The sequence below is a fragment of the Manis javanica genome, chromosome 14 (assembly GCF_040802235.1).
Source record: "Manis javanica isolate MJ-LG chromosome 14, MJ_LKY, whole genome shotgun sequence".
In the NCBI taxonomy this organism is placed as follows: Eukaryota; Metazoa; Chordata; class Mammalia; order Pholidota; family Manidae; genus Manis; species Manis javanica.
Window position 1 is genome coordinate 7,044,637 of NC_133169.1, and position 13,374 is coordinate 7,058,010.

Genomic DNA, 13,374 nt, shown 5'->3' on the forward strand with positions numbered 1-13,374 from the left:
AGCTACCACGTTAGATTGCTGGAACGGAACCTTTCCATCATGCAGAAAGTTCTGTTGCACAGGGTTAGTCTGGAAGGATATAAATACATCAAGTGGTTAAAAACAATTACTTTTGGGCCTGAAGTTGCATTGGTTAATACTTTTTACTCTGTGCAGTTTTAATTTTTGTAATGATAATGAATTATTTGTACAATTTAAAAAGAAAACATTTTAAATTGATTTAAAATTTAAATGTCCTGCAACTTATTAATTTCCAGAGACCCTAGGCGCTGAACAGAATTTCCAGATGGTAGGCTTTGTTTACCAGGTAGTCTCAGGTGGGTCATCCCTTGCCAGCTGTGTACACACAAAGTCCCTCGGAAAAAGGCAGGTGAGAAAGCTGTGAGTGAAGCCACACAGTACAGCTGCAGAACACAAAAGAGTTATCACAACTAGCCCTGTCCTCCAGGAACTCAGAACCCTATTAGGAGACCAGATAAGCATATCGAACAGTAGAGATTCACATAATGGAATGGCATACCAATTACACCTAACATGTACTGGGAATTTACTATGTGCCAGGCAGTGTCCCAAACATTTTACAAGTAATATCACATGTAATCATCACAACAGCCCTGAGAGGGAGGTATTTCAATCCCATTTCACAAATAGAGATATAGGCCCAAAGAGATCAAGTAACTAACGTAACGTTATATGACAAATGTGCAGGGGTTTGGGACTCAGTGCTTCGTTCCTTTGGTACTCTTGGGGAAGGTGGATATGCAATGGGGAGGTGGGGGGGAAAGACCAGGCAGGTCTGAGCGGAGGGTTCCTGCGAGAAGCAGAGGGAGATAACCGCTGTGGCTTCCTTTCCCAGGTAAAGCAAACCAATACCGGCCAACAGTGGAAGCAAAGAACCTTACAATCTATGCTCAAGTCCAGAAATCAGGTGTAAGTTCTATACTGTCTTTGGGGTGTCATGTTTCCCCTGTGGTTTCTGGCCAGTCCACCTGTATGTCTGACATCCATGATTCTACATGGGGTCTGGAGCAAAGGAAATGAGGGAAGCAGAAGTCAAGAACAAGGGTTCTCTAAAAGGACATCAAACTTCAGTGTCAGACGGAACTGTTTATTATTTGAAATAATGGAAAACGCTGGGTAATCTTCTGGTCATTTGTGTCTTCATAGGGAAAAATGAGGAAGCTAGAAGCACGTGACGCTCTGGCATTCCAGGTGTCTGTGCTTCCATGTTATCGACTCTCTCCTGCTCTAGGGGAAAAGGCGCAGGCTTGAGGAGAGACGGAAAGGTTTAGAAACGCCACTGTGTGTTGTGTTGGTCTGAGCCAAGTTTAGGAGTTTGCCAAGTGCCCGAGTGTCAAGGAGGGAGGATCCTGAGGATTGTGGCTAGAAAGTGGCACAAGAGGTAGAAGATGGTGTGCAGGCTGGAGATAAAGAAAGCAAAAGTGTGATGGAGAGATGGTTGCCCTGAGACACAAGAGAGGGATGAAAAAGCAACGGTCGTGGTGAAGTTGAAGAGAGGATACGTTAGAAGTAGGAGGGAGGCTAAAGCGAATTTGGTTGAATAGGAAAATACCATTTTTCAGACACGAAGGCAATTCTAGGTGATATATAGACCAGAATCTGACCATTCAGGGTGTAGGGGAAGGCAAATTCTGGAGTAAAGGAGGTGAAGGTAAAGACAGCTTTGATTAGCACTTTGGAAAATTGCATCACAAGACAATACATGCATGTCTGATACCCAAAGAGCGACCCTTGGACAAAGGTCTTTCTGCTGCCACCTAGTGGCTTGAAGGCTTATTACACAGGCCCTGATCACAGTTGAGCGCCAAGCTCCATTTAAATACATGGAGTCTAGGAGCAACGTCCACCCTTGCATTCACACATTCACACATTAATAACCAGGTTCAGCTCCATCATGGCCCCTTCCTACCCACTCTGTCCCGTGCAGCTAGCATCTCTCATCTCACTGCAGAGAGTGGCATATATATACCAACAAGTGCACGAAGCATGTCAGCTCCGTCAATTGCCCCATCTTGATATCTAGTAAAGCCAGTCTCTGTAAGCTTTTGACTGTTCTTGTCCCTTTGTGCTTATCATGTGTATTTTAGAATTGGCTTCTCAAGCATCACAAAATCCTGTTAGGACTGCGTTGAATCTACAGATCGCTTGAAGGAGAAATTGCAACTTTAAGAACTGACTCTTCTAATACCGTAAAACTACCACCTAGATCAGGGAACAGAACATTGCCAGCACACCCACGGGACCCCCTGTGCCCCACCTGATCAGTATCCTCTCTTTCCGCCTTGAAGATACCACTATCCTGACTTCTAAAAATACAGTTTGGTTCTCTTAGTTTTTGTTTTGGCTTTATAAAAATGACTTTACAGTATTTTTCCTATGATGGCTGGTTTCTTTTGCTCAGTATTACCTTTATGAGACTCATACGTGTCTTTGAGCTTAGATATAATGCAGTCATTTTCATCGCTTTATAGAATATCAATGCATGAATATGCTAGAATTTATTTATCCAGTTGACTATTGATGGACATTTGGGTTAGGATTGCCAGTTTGAGGCTGTTATGAAAATTGCATCTTGAACATTCATATGTATGTCTCTTGTGCACAACTTTTGTTGGGTATATAGTTAGAAGTAGAATTGTTGAATTATAGAGCATGCATATCCTCAAATATGGCCAAACTGTTTCTCAAAGTGGGTGTACCAATTTACTTTCCTACGAGCTACATATAAGAGTTTCAGTTGCAGCATTCTAATCACAAGTTGGTATTATTAGTCTTTTTAATTTGAGGCATTCTATTTGATGTGTCTTTCAACAGTATTATTTTGCATTCCTCCAATTATTAAGAAAGCTGAACCACTTTTCACATCTTTATTGGTCATATTAATATCCTCTTTCTTAAAATGCCTCCTAAATCTCTTGCCCATTTTCCTTTGAATTTCTAGCATTTTTTTTTAATGGATCGGTATAAGCTCTTTAAACATTTTTGGCTTTTTGGCAATTCTATGTTAGCAAATACTTTCACCCATTCTGTGGCTTGCCTTTGCAATTTCTCTGAGATACTTTTTGATAAAGAAAAGTTCCTAATTTTAGTGTAGAACAATTTAGTCATCTCTTCCTCTTTAGAGAGCACTTTTTGTATCCATTTGAAAAAACTTTCTCTACTCCCAGGTAATAAAGATGGTCTTATATCATCTTTTCAAAGCTGTATGGTTTGTCTTTCACATTCATATCTGTTAAAACCTGAAAATTATTTCTGGAGTATGGTATGAAAAGGGTCAAGTTTCATTTTTTTTCCACACGGTAGCCTATTGACCACTGAAAAGATTACTCTTGTCCGCTGCAGTGCTACGTCAAATGTAAACCAAGGGTCCGCATGTGTGTGGATCTAACTTGAGGTTCTCTATCCTGCTCCATTGGTATGTTTGTTAATACTAGCACCAGTATCATACTGTCTTTGCAAATCAGTAATCACAGATTTATTGAAAATTTGATACCTGGCAAAATGTTCATACTCGCTTGTTCATATCCTTCCTGGACTTCTTGGCCATTTTTGGTCCTTGCATTTTCATACTTATTTATTTTTATTTTTATTTTTTGATATTTTAAAATTGAAGTACCACTGATATACAGTATCATATTGATTTCAAGTATACAACCTAGTGATTTGACAGTTTTATACATTATTAAATGCTCACCCCAACTAGTGTAGTTACTATCAACACAGAAAGATGTTACAAACTTAACTGTATTCTCTGTGCTGTACTTTCATCCCCATGACTAATTTATATGATGATTGAGATTTTGTGCTTTTTTATCTCCTTTGCCTGTTTCATCAACCCACCTCAAACCCTCCCCTGGTAACCACCAGTCACTCCTCAGTGTCTAGGAGTCTACTACAGTTTTGTTTTCTTTTGTTTTTAGATTCACAAATAAATGAAATCATTTGGTACTTACCTTTCTCTCTCCGGCTTGTTTCACTGAGCATAATACCCTCTAAGTCCATCCATGTTGTTGCAAATGGCAGGATTTCTTTCTTTTTATGACTGAATCCATTGTGTATATGTACCACCCCTTCTTTACCCATTCATCTATTGATGGACACTTTGGTTGCTTCCATATCTTGGCTATTGTAGATAATGCAGCAATAAAATAGGGGTGCATATGTCTTTTAGAATCAGACATTTGGTTTTCTTTGGGTAAATTCCCAGAAGTGGAATTGCTCAGTCATATGGTATTTCTATTTTTAGTTTCTTGAGGAACCTCCATACTGCTTTCCACAGTGGCTGCACCAATTGACATTACTACCAAGAGTGTAGGAGGGGTCCCTTTCCTCTACATCCTCGCCAATACTTGTTATTTCTTGTCTTTTGGATAGTGGCTATTCTGACTGGTATGAGGTGCTATCTCACTGTGGTTTTGATTTGCATTTCCCTGATAATTAGTGATGTGGAGCATCTTTTCACATGCCTGTTGGCCATTGTATGTCTTCTTTGGAAAAATGTCTGTTCGGGTCTTCTGACCATTTTTTAATTGTGTTATTTGTTTTTTTGGTGTTAAGTTGTATGAGTTCTTTATATATTTTAGATGTTGACCCCTGATTGGATAAGTCATTTACGAATATATTCTCCCACATTGTGGGTTGTCTTTTTGTTTTCTGGATGGTTTCCTTTGCTGTGCAGAGGCTTTTCAGTTTGATACAGTTCTACTTGTTTGTTTTGCTTCTGTTTCACACTCATATCATATATACATGTATTAGATTGTTCATCAAGTTCCACCTGCAAATCCTGCAGGGTTTTGTTAGAACTGCATTGATTAATTTGAGGAGATCATGCATATTTATATTACTGAGTCTTTGAGTTCCCAAAAAATGATATATCCTTTCCTTTCTTTAGATCTTATTTGATTTCTCTAAATAATGTTTTACAGTTTTCAGCATAAGAGGACTTGTGTCTCCTTCATAACTGATTACTTTGCATTTGAGCATTTGGAATTTTGGGATACTAGCATCAATGTTATCTTTTAAGTTCTTTTACTTTCTGTTTATTATTGATACATAGAAATACCAGTAATTTTTTTATATTAGCCTTATATCTGCAATGTTGCTGAACTCATTAATTCTGGTCATTTGGATTTTCTCTGCACACAATTGTATCATCTGTAAAAAAATTACAGTTTTATTTCTTCATTTTCATTCACATAACTTTTCCTTTCTTTTGTCCTAGTTTATTGGCTTCAACACATAATGTTGAATGGAAGTGCTAATAGTGGCATCTCCAAACTCAAAAAGAAAGCTTTCAATATCTTACCATTAAATATGATTTTTGTTGGAAGTTTTTTATAGCTGCCTTTTTAATCTGATTAAGAATATTCTCTTCATTCCTGGTTTGCTGAGACATTTTTATCACGAATTGATGTTGAATTCTTTCAACACTCTTTCTGCATATATTGATATACTCAGGATTTTTTTCTTTATAAGAAGCTTATCTTTTTCTTTATCTGATGAATATGCTGATTTTCAAAGATTAAACCAACTTCGCATTTCTGCAATAGAGCAATATTCTCGTCTTCTTTAAATATTGCTGGATTTTATTTGTTAATATTCTTTTTTCTGTTTATGCTTCTGAGTGGAATTGGCCCCTAATTTCCTTTCTTATAATACCCTTTGAATTATTGCATCAAGATGATGCTAAGCTCACAAAATGACTTGGGATGAGTGTCAGTTTCCTCATGCTACCATTACACATTACTACAACTGGGTGACTTAAAATAACAAGAATTTATTTTCTAATCGTTCTGGAGACCAGAAGGCCACTATGCAGGTGTCAGTAGGGCCATGCCCCCTCTGAAATTTCTAGGGGAGAATATTTCCTCTTCCAGCTTTTGGTAGCTGCAGGCTCTCTGGCATTTGTTGGCTTGCAGCTATTTAACTCCAACTTCTGCCTCCACCTTCACACAACTTTCTTCTCTCTGTGTCTCTGTGTCTGCTTTTCTGTCTCTTATGAGGGCACTCAGTGCTGGGTTTAGACCACCCAAATCCAACGTGACCTCATTTAGAAATCCTTACCTTAATTAATTACATCTGCAAGGACCTTATTCCAAAAAGTCATATTTTGAGATTCTGGGTGGGCCTATCTTTTGGGGGCCACAGTGGAACCCATTACAGGGTGCATTTCCTTTCCATTATTCTCTCTAAGTGTTTGAGTAGGATTGATGTTATTTTCCCCCATAGATACTTGGCAGAATTCACTGGTGAAGCTTTCTTAGTAGGGGTTTCTTTGAGGGAGGATTCTTTTATATTTTTATTATCCCATTTTCCTCTCTACTAGATTAGTAATTAAACTACTTTTTTTCTATTCTTTTAGTGGCTACCCTAGAAATTATAAAATGCATCCTTGACCTCTCAAAATCTAATACTTACTTCCCACCTGGGCAATACTTTAACTTCATTGCCTGGTTTATGTGCTTGTTCCATTTAATTTCATGTGTATTTGAAACACACAAGACTTAATTGTCACTGCTTTAGATATCAGTATACATTTGGATTTATATGCTTGTAATTTTCTTTGTTCATATTTGCAATGCTTATATGCTATCATATGAAGATATAGTAACATGGACAGTGTTTCAAAAATTAACATTTCCTTTGTTCTTATTTGTAATAGTTACATAATACCATTAAAAAGATTACCATAATGTGGACAATTATTTAATAAATAATTTTATTAAACTCTTCTAAGTCTTACCTGGGCTACACTACCTTGCACAGTTCCAAGGGAACCATTCACCATGAATATGTGAGAATAATGCCCCTGGAGATTCTTGTAACTGGGGCTCCCTGGAACTGTGCCCAAACTGAAGACACCAAGCTTCAAAAATGTACTAAATCATTACAGCTCTGCCTGAAATAATTCCATACACCTAGATAAAAATCCTCAAGGAAAATCTAACATAATACATTAACCATGTTGTGGTGGAACAATAGGACTATGGGTGATTTCCTTTATACTCTTTTCTCCTTTCTAAAATGCCTTAATTGAATGTTAAAAGTGTATATTATTTACCTTCTCCCCCACGCCTCTAAGTCAGGTCATACTAAAGTCCTTCCAGACAGGAAGACAGGAAGGGGTTGCATCTGTTGATAAAGGTCTCTCAATCAAATTGCTTCACATTCTCCTTATCCATCTCATTACTTCCAAGTAATTCTTCCAGACATTCATATTTTCTCCAAAATGCAGTATTTACAAAAATGTATGGGATCTTGAAAGTCATCTGCTTGCATGACCCAATTATTGCTTAAGTTATCTTCTACAGCATTATTCCCAAAGCTTTGGCCAGCTCCTCTTCACTCAAATATAGTTTGGAAACAAGCAATGTCGCATCACCTGGGACTTGATTATAAATACAGATTCTCAGGCCCCACCTCAGAGCTTCTGAAATTGAACCGCCCTTCTGACAAGATCCGCAAGTGATTCCGATGCACAGTAAAGAGAGAGAAGCCCTGATTTCCCCCAAGCACTTCCAGCACACGGGGAGCCACTGCCTCCCAAGGCAATTCATCCCACATTTGAGTACCTTTTACTCTTCGAAAGATCTTCATTGCACTGAACCACAATTTTTCTCTGAAATTCCATCCTTGGCTTAAACCTGAGGGACTTTGCCACACCAATCCAATCCCTCCTCTACATGGCAATCCATCAAATATGTGAGAGAAAGATCATGTCCCATCTTTTTTTGCCTCTAGTAAACTTATTTAATTCCTTACGTCTCCCATCACATGACAAGATTTCAGATTCTCTCCCATTAAAACCCACGTGCTTCAGTTTCAGCACTCTATATCCAGGGAAAATAGAGAGCAGCATTACCTTACACCAGTGCCCCCAAAATGTGTGGAAAGGGTGGCTTCCCTAGCACGTTGTTCCACCTACAGGAACCACGTCTCAATATACCCTTAAACACTGACTTCATCCTGGTTATCGCAGATTTTAATTCATTCAAAGTAACATCAACAAACAGCAACTGAAGGTATTTTATGTGCCCAGCGCTGTTTAGTAGGAAATGTAAAGAAATACAGGCTCTTTCTCAAGGAATTGATAGTCTGTTTGGAGAAATGTGTAAATATATCAGAGTGTTTGAAATAGAACATACAATTATGTGTTGTAATGTCTGAATTAGACTGTAAATATATGAAGAGTTTAGGTACAGGGGTAGGTCATTAGAAATTGGGGTAACCAAAGAAATACGATGGAAAGAGTGTGCATTCTAAGTTAAAGACCGTGGTGGGACTCCTGGTCTCGATACTTCTTGCAAGAGCACTTTAGGGAAGTACTAAATCTTCCTGGGCTTTAGCGTCTTCATCTGTAGCGACAAAAGTATGTGAGCGACAAAAGTTTTTAACATACATGTGATCATGAGACAAATGAGAAAGACATATGAAGGACTGTGTAAACTGTAACACACTTATATATGTGTGGTTATTAGTTAAGTTCAATTCTTGAGCTGGAAGGAGAAGTAACGAGACACTCAGAAGCAGGAGATGCAGGAACACAGTGTGGGATGGATGCCGCCCGCATGTTGTGGGTTATAGGAGCCAGACTAAAATACCGTGAAGGGCCTGCACCCTTCGGTTGCCCTGGTTAAGAGCCACACCAATTTTGGTCACTGCGAGGAAGACAGTTAAAACATCTGGGAAGTGCTAATGATGAAGTAGGCTACCTCACTAGGTGGTGCGCTCCACGATGTCCAGGCAAAGTCTGGAGAATTGAATTCCAGGGAATTCGGGGGAGTGTTTCCACCTGGGAAGGAGGCTGGATCGTGACTCCATAGTTTTCTAATTCAAAGCTCTCAATTCTGTGCTTCTCCATGGGGAGGGTTGGATGGGAAGCAACTCTGCACTCAGCTAATTTCCTCTTTCTTCGCTTTTCTTGCAGTCTGTCCAGAAGAAAGCTGATCCCCTGCCGGCTCCAGATCCCTGCACCACCATTTACGTGGCTGCCACTGAGCCCGTCCCGGAGCCTGTCCTGGTGAGACATCTCTGGCGAGGGACGAGGTGGCGGACAGGCAAGGCAGGGACCTGTGTAGGGCTGAGATGACAGTCCCGACTCGAGACAGCAGGCCTCAGCAAGCAGACAGCAAGGAGAATCTGTGGCCTTGGTTGTCAGGCTTCCAGGAAACCCCTCCTGGCTGTTTCCACGGGGTCCCAGTTCACGCTCTGATCACTAGTGTTTCTCTCAAAGTTATCCAAGAACCGCATCAGAATCAACTGGCATATTTGTTAAAAAGAAAGATTCCCCGGGTCTTCCACTTAGGATTCTGTTCAATCAGAATGTCTGTGGCGTGTAACGAGGCAGCTACGAGTTTTAAAATGTCCCCGAGGAGAGCCTGACGCACAGTCTCGAGTCCGGAGGTGCTCCAGTCCAGTCGCGGAACAGAATCCCCAGGGCAGCTTCATAGAACTGCCCATCCCTGGGCTCCATCTAGCCCCATCCCATCAAAATATTTAGCAGCAGAGCCCTGCTGAGGGGGGAAGCCTGGGAGGGAGTGTGACCGCGGGCCCGGGTGAGCCTCGCCTACCTGCCCCATTGCAAGATCGGCTTGGGTCAGTTTCCTCAACAAGAAAAATTTATTTTGCTAAATGGATAGAAATAAATTCTGGGCTGAAATCTTGGTTCCGGTTGGACTCTATTAAATAAAGCATTTCAGGAGCCAACTGAGGATTAAAAGGCCATAGAAATGTCTGCATTTCTGCTTCAAAGCTCCTACTGTACCAACAGCCAGAAGAAGCCGGTAGGAGGCCCTGCCTTCATCCTGAGGTCTATGCTCAGAGCACTGTCCCCTTCACGGGGGAAGTAAAAGCATAAATCTGACTTCAAAAGCTTTCAGAAGTCATTTAGATTTTTAATGAAGTTATCTTGGGGAAGAAAAAACTGTCTCGTATAGTTCACATTTTACACCAAAAACCTCTGAAATTGCCCCATTCCTCTTTCTTTCTCTGACTCTTGAATCTCCTTCAAAAACAGGCTTTTGCCTATAATCCTTTTCTTCTCTTCTGCTGTCTGAGCCACTTTTTCTCTCTCCCTTTGAGTCTCACCAACCCTGTTTAAAACTCAGTAATTTAGAAGTTTCTTGTATTCTCCAAACTGTGCTCCCATGTCTAAGAGCAAAAAAAAAGGTTTTCCTTATAAGGCAATGGAAGGGCAGAGCCGGAGAGGGAGAGGGCACCGAGGGCAGGTCCTCAGATCAGCGGGACGGCGTCCCAGTCTCCCCGATGGCACACATATGCTTGGAAGGGAGCTGAGGCCCGTCTTGCAGAGAGGCAGGCAGTCTGGGGCCTTGAGTGCCGCCCCCAGGAATGCCCATATGGGACAGACCCTGAGCACGTCCCTATGCCACGTGACGTGAGAGACACTGTCCTCTTCATAAGCAGCACACTTCCAATTTGAAGCCTGTGAAGCTAGTACCAGTCCCTCCACTCACAGACTTCTTCTGTTTTACGCCCAGGAACCACACTCCTTCACAGTCTATGCCAGTGTGACACTTCCAGACAGCTGACACCGCAGACCCAGGAAAGGTGACTTTCTGGAGGGACGTGGAAGGGAACTTGGCCCGGATCCCAGGTTCCCTGCGATGCTCTGTACATCTGTACTGTTCTCGGATCACCTCCACGTCCGTGTTTCTTCATGTTTCTTCCACATCACCTGTGAAATGGGCACAGAAGTGAGGCTTTCTAGGCCTGCTCTGCGAGGGCACAGACCCGGAACAGAAAGCTACCCGGGAGAGCGTTTCAACTCTGAGGAGTAACGGACAACATGGATAAGGTGGTCCAGTGAGTCCAGACCTTCAGGCGTCTTGCTCTTTACTAGGACTGGATAATAAAAGCCAAGGATAGAAAGCCAGGAGGTGGACTAACCATCTCAGACAGCTGACCGCTAGCCGCAAAGTCTGGAACAGTTTATGTTTTGGCTCCTGGACTCCATTCTGTGAGCCGATCCTGATCGCCATGCAGACCTGATGAAGGCTCTGTGCCTCAGTTTCTCTCTCTGGATGGGCAAGAAAGGGTGAATTCCTTCTTACATGTAAAACACTCTGAGATTATTTTATAAAAGAAGCTAATAGAGTCAGTATTTTATTTGCAAAACCAGAAACTACATGTCAAAAAAACTGAGAACATGATTCAGGTCTCTGAGCTCTAAATAATGGAATTAAAATCATCTGAGATTATTAAAAGTGTATTTCTGTGCAAATGGCGTTCAGCTTTAAAGGAAAGCAGCCGGTGTTTGGTGATGCCAATAGAAAGGAAATCAGGATGATCAGAACGTGTTCCAGGGTGACTTTTCACTTCCTGAAGTGATTTTAAACCCTGGTTCTCTGTTTATTCCATTGAACCACACACCTGGAGCCTCTGCTAAGATTCTCCAACCTGATTCAAGCCCTTTTTTCCTCCATGGCTTCAAGTTCACAGAACCCCTACAAGACACTCCCCAATTCCTGCATGCCTCTCCTCACCCTGAAATTATCTGAGATAGCAGATGAACATATTTTAGCTCAAAGGAATCAAATAATTGAATGTTTAATAATTTAAATTGCAGGCTGCAGACAGAACCTCTTTCAGTAAAGTCTTATTTTCTTCCTGTTCTGTCTTTAGACAGGTAGTCTTCGATTTACCCTCTTCTTTCTGATGGGTTCTTGTACGACCCTAGTGAACACTTTAAGAAATCACCGTTTTACAACAGTCTAATGAGGATCACCACCTTTTCAGCTCAAACTCTGAGGCCCCTACTGCCTTGTACCTTACCCCCTCTATTCATTCAACCCACATTTAGTTCTGTCACTTGGCGCACCCATTAATGTCCTGGTACCCATTTTGGTAGCAGTGTTCTTAGTTGCCATCAACAGAAACTGACTTTGTTTTTTTTATGTAGAAAAGGAATCTACTGAAAAGTTGTTAGTTAGTTCAAATAACTGCTAGGATGGTCTGTAAAACCATGCTTTGAAAACGAGCAGGAAAAAGAGAGACTTAGGTTTGGCTAGGACCAAAATCCCAAAACCAGCCCAGGGATGCACCTCTAGGCACCAGTTGCAGTGCCCTTGTCCCCCCAGGACTAGAATAGACCCCACCACTCCTCTCTGCCTCAGCCGGACTTGGGAACTCATCATGGCTGTTGTGCTGTCTGCACCAAAGGGACTTCTCTATCTTCACTTCCCACATCTGGTTTCTAATTCGGAGTCTGGGACTGCGTGGACAGCCATGTTCTGAATGGCTAGGTCGCATGTCCATGCTCTACCTCCAAGGGAGGCTGGGAATTGAATATCTGGCATGTTCCACTTTCACAGCGGTTGGTGGGCTCTGCCTCTTGTGAATTAGGCAGTCCCCAGACCTCAGCAGTGGGGCTCAGAGCCGGGCAGGCACATGCAAACGAACATGCAAACAAACCGAATGTCCCCTACACCACCCTGTAGCACCTTCAGCTCATTAGCTGTCTATTCCCCAAAACTGAGGAGCCACTATCAAGGATTTATAAACCTTCAGGTTATGAGGATTCACTCCTTTACGACAGCTCAGATGGTTCTAGCAGCTCAGTTCCCGACTCCTGGGCTTTTTCTGTGGCTGAATTCTACCTGATGGAAGGGCAGAAGCAAAGGGGGAAAGGAAAGTTGTGCCCTCAAAATTCTCTGGACAGAGGCTCTAGACCTCCCTGGGGAGGAAGGCTGTGTGTTGGTCTCTGAGGCCATCCTTTGAACGACATTCCATGTTACATCCTGCACCTCCAGGCCCAAGGTTCAAGAGGGAAAGCAGAGAATTCAGATTCCACTCTTCTCCGCTCCAGTTTTCTGCAAAGGCACTGGGGTGGGTTGGAACTTTCCTCTTCCTTGGGCTTAAAAAAATAAAACTGACCCTTTAGAGTCTGATTTCCCCATGTTTCTTTTTTAACGTTTTCTTTTGACTAAGCATAACTGAATTCTGGAGAATTCAGGAGGATCAGACCCATTCTTGTGTTTGAGGCACTGGTGCCCTGAAATACAGCTGGGCGTAGTCCCAAGCCCCTTTAGGACACTGACTCTAGTCACACAACCAGGATGTGATCGGGAAAGGGTGTGTCCGCTGACTGAGAAGTCACTGGTTACAGTAAGTTACTTTTTCTTCCTGAAGTTTTTGTTTCTACCTCCTGGAAATGACCAAAATGCAGACGATCCATCTACACTGTTATGGTCAAAGCCAGCTCTCTTGCACCCCAAGGATGTGGGCCTGAGTCACAGACTTGATGAAACTGTAGCTGGCTGTGCATCAGAAAGGTGCATTTTTGTCTGGTTATGGAGGATTCATAACAGCAGTATGGCAAGACACGTTTCACGGCCT

At 41.9% G+C, this 13,374-nt stretch overlaps 1 protein-coding gene across 2 annotated transcripts in view; it reads left to right on the plus strand.

Annotated features, from left to right (window-relative positions):
• Positions 1-13,099, plus strand: part of SLAMF1 (signaling lymphocytic activation molecule family member 1) — a 37,895-nt gene extending 24,796 nt beyond the window's left edge. The window contains exons 4-6 of one of the 2 annotated variants that reach the window (XM_073222142.1): positions 857-930; positions 8,948-9,040; positions 10,518-13,099. In XM_073222142.1, the coding sequence (XP_073078243.1) occupies positions 857-930; positions 8,948-9,040; positions 10,518-10,568 (218 nt within the window). In that variant the 3' untranslated portion in view covers positions 10,569-13,099. The remainder of the gene's footprint in view (positions 1-856; positions 931-8,947; positions 9,041-10,517) is intronic. The other variant, XM_037023933.2, reaches the window with a different exon arrangement.
• The last annotated feature ends 275 nt before the right edge of the window (positions 13,100-13,374 follow it).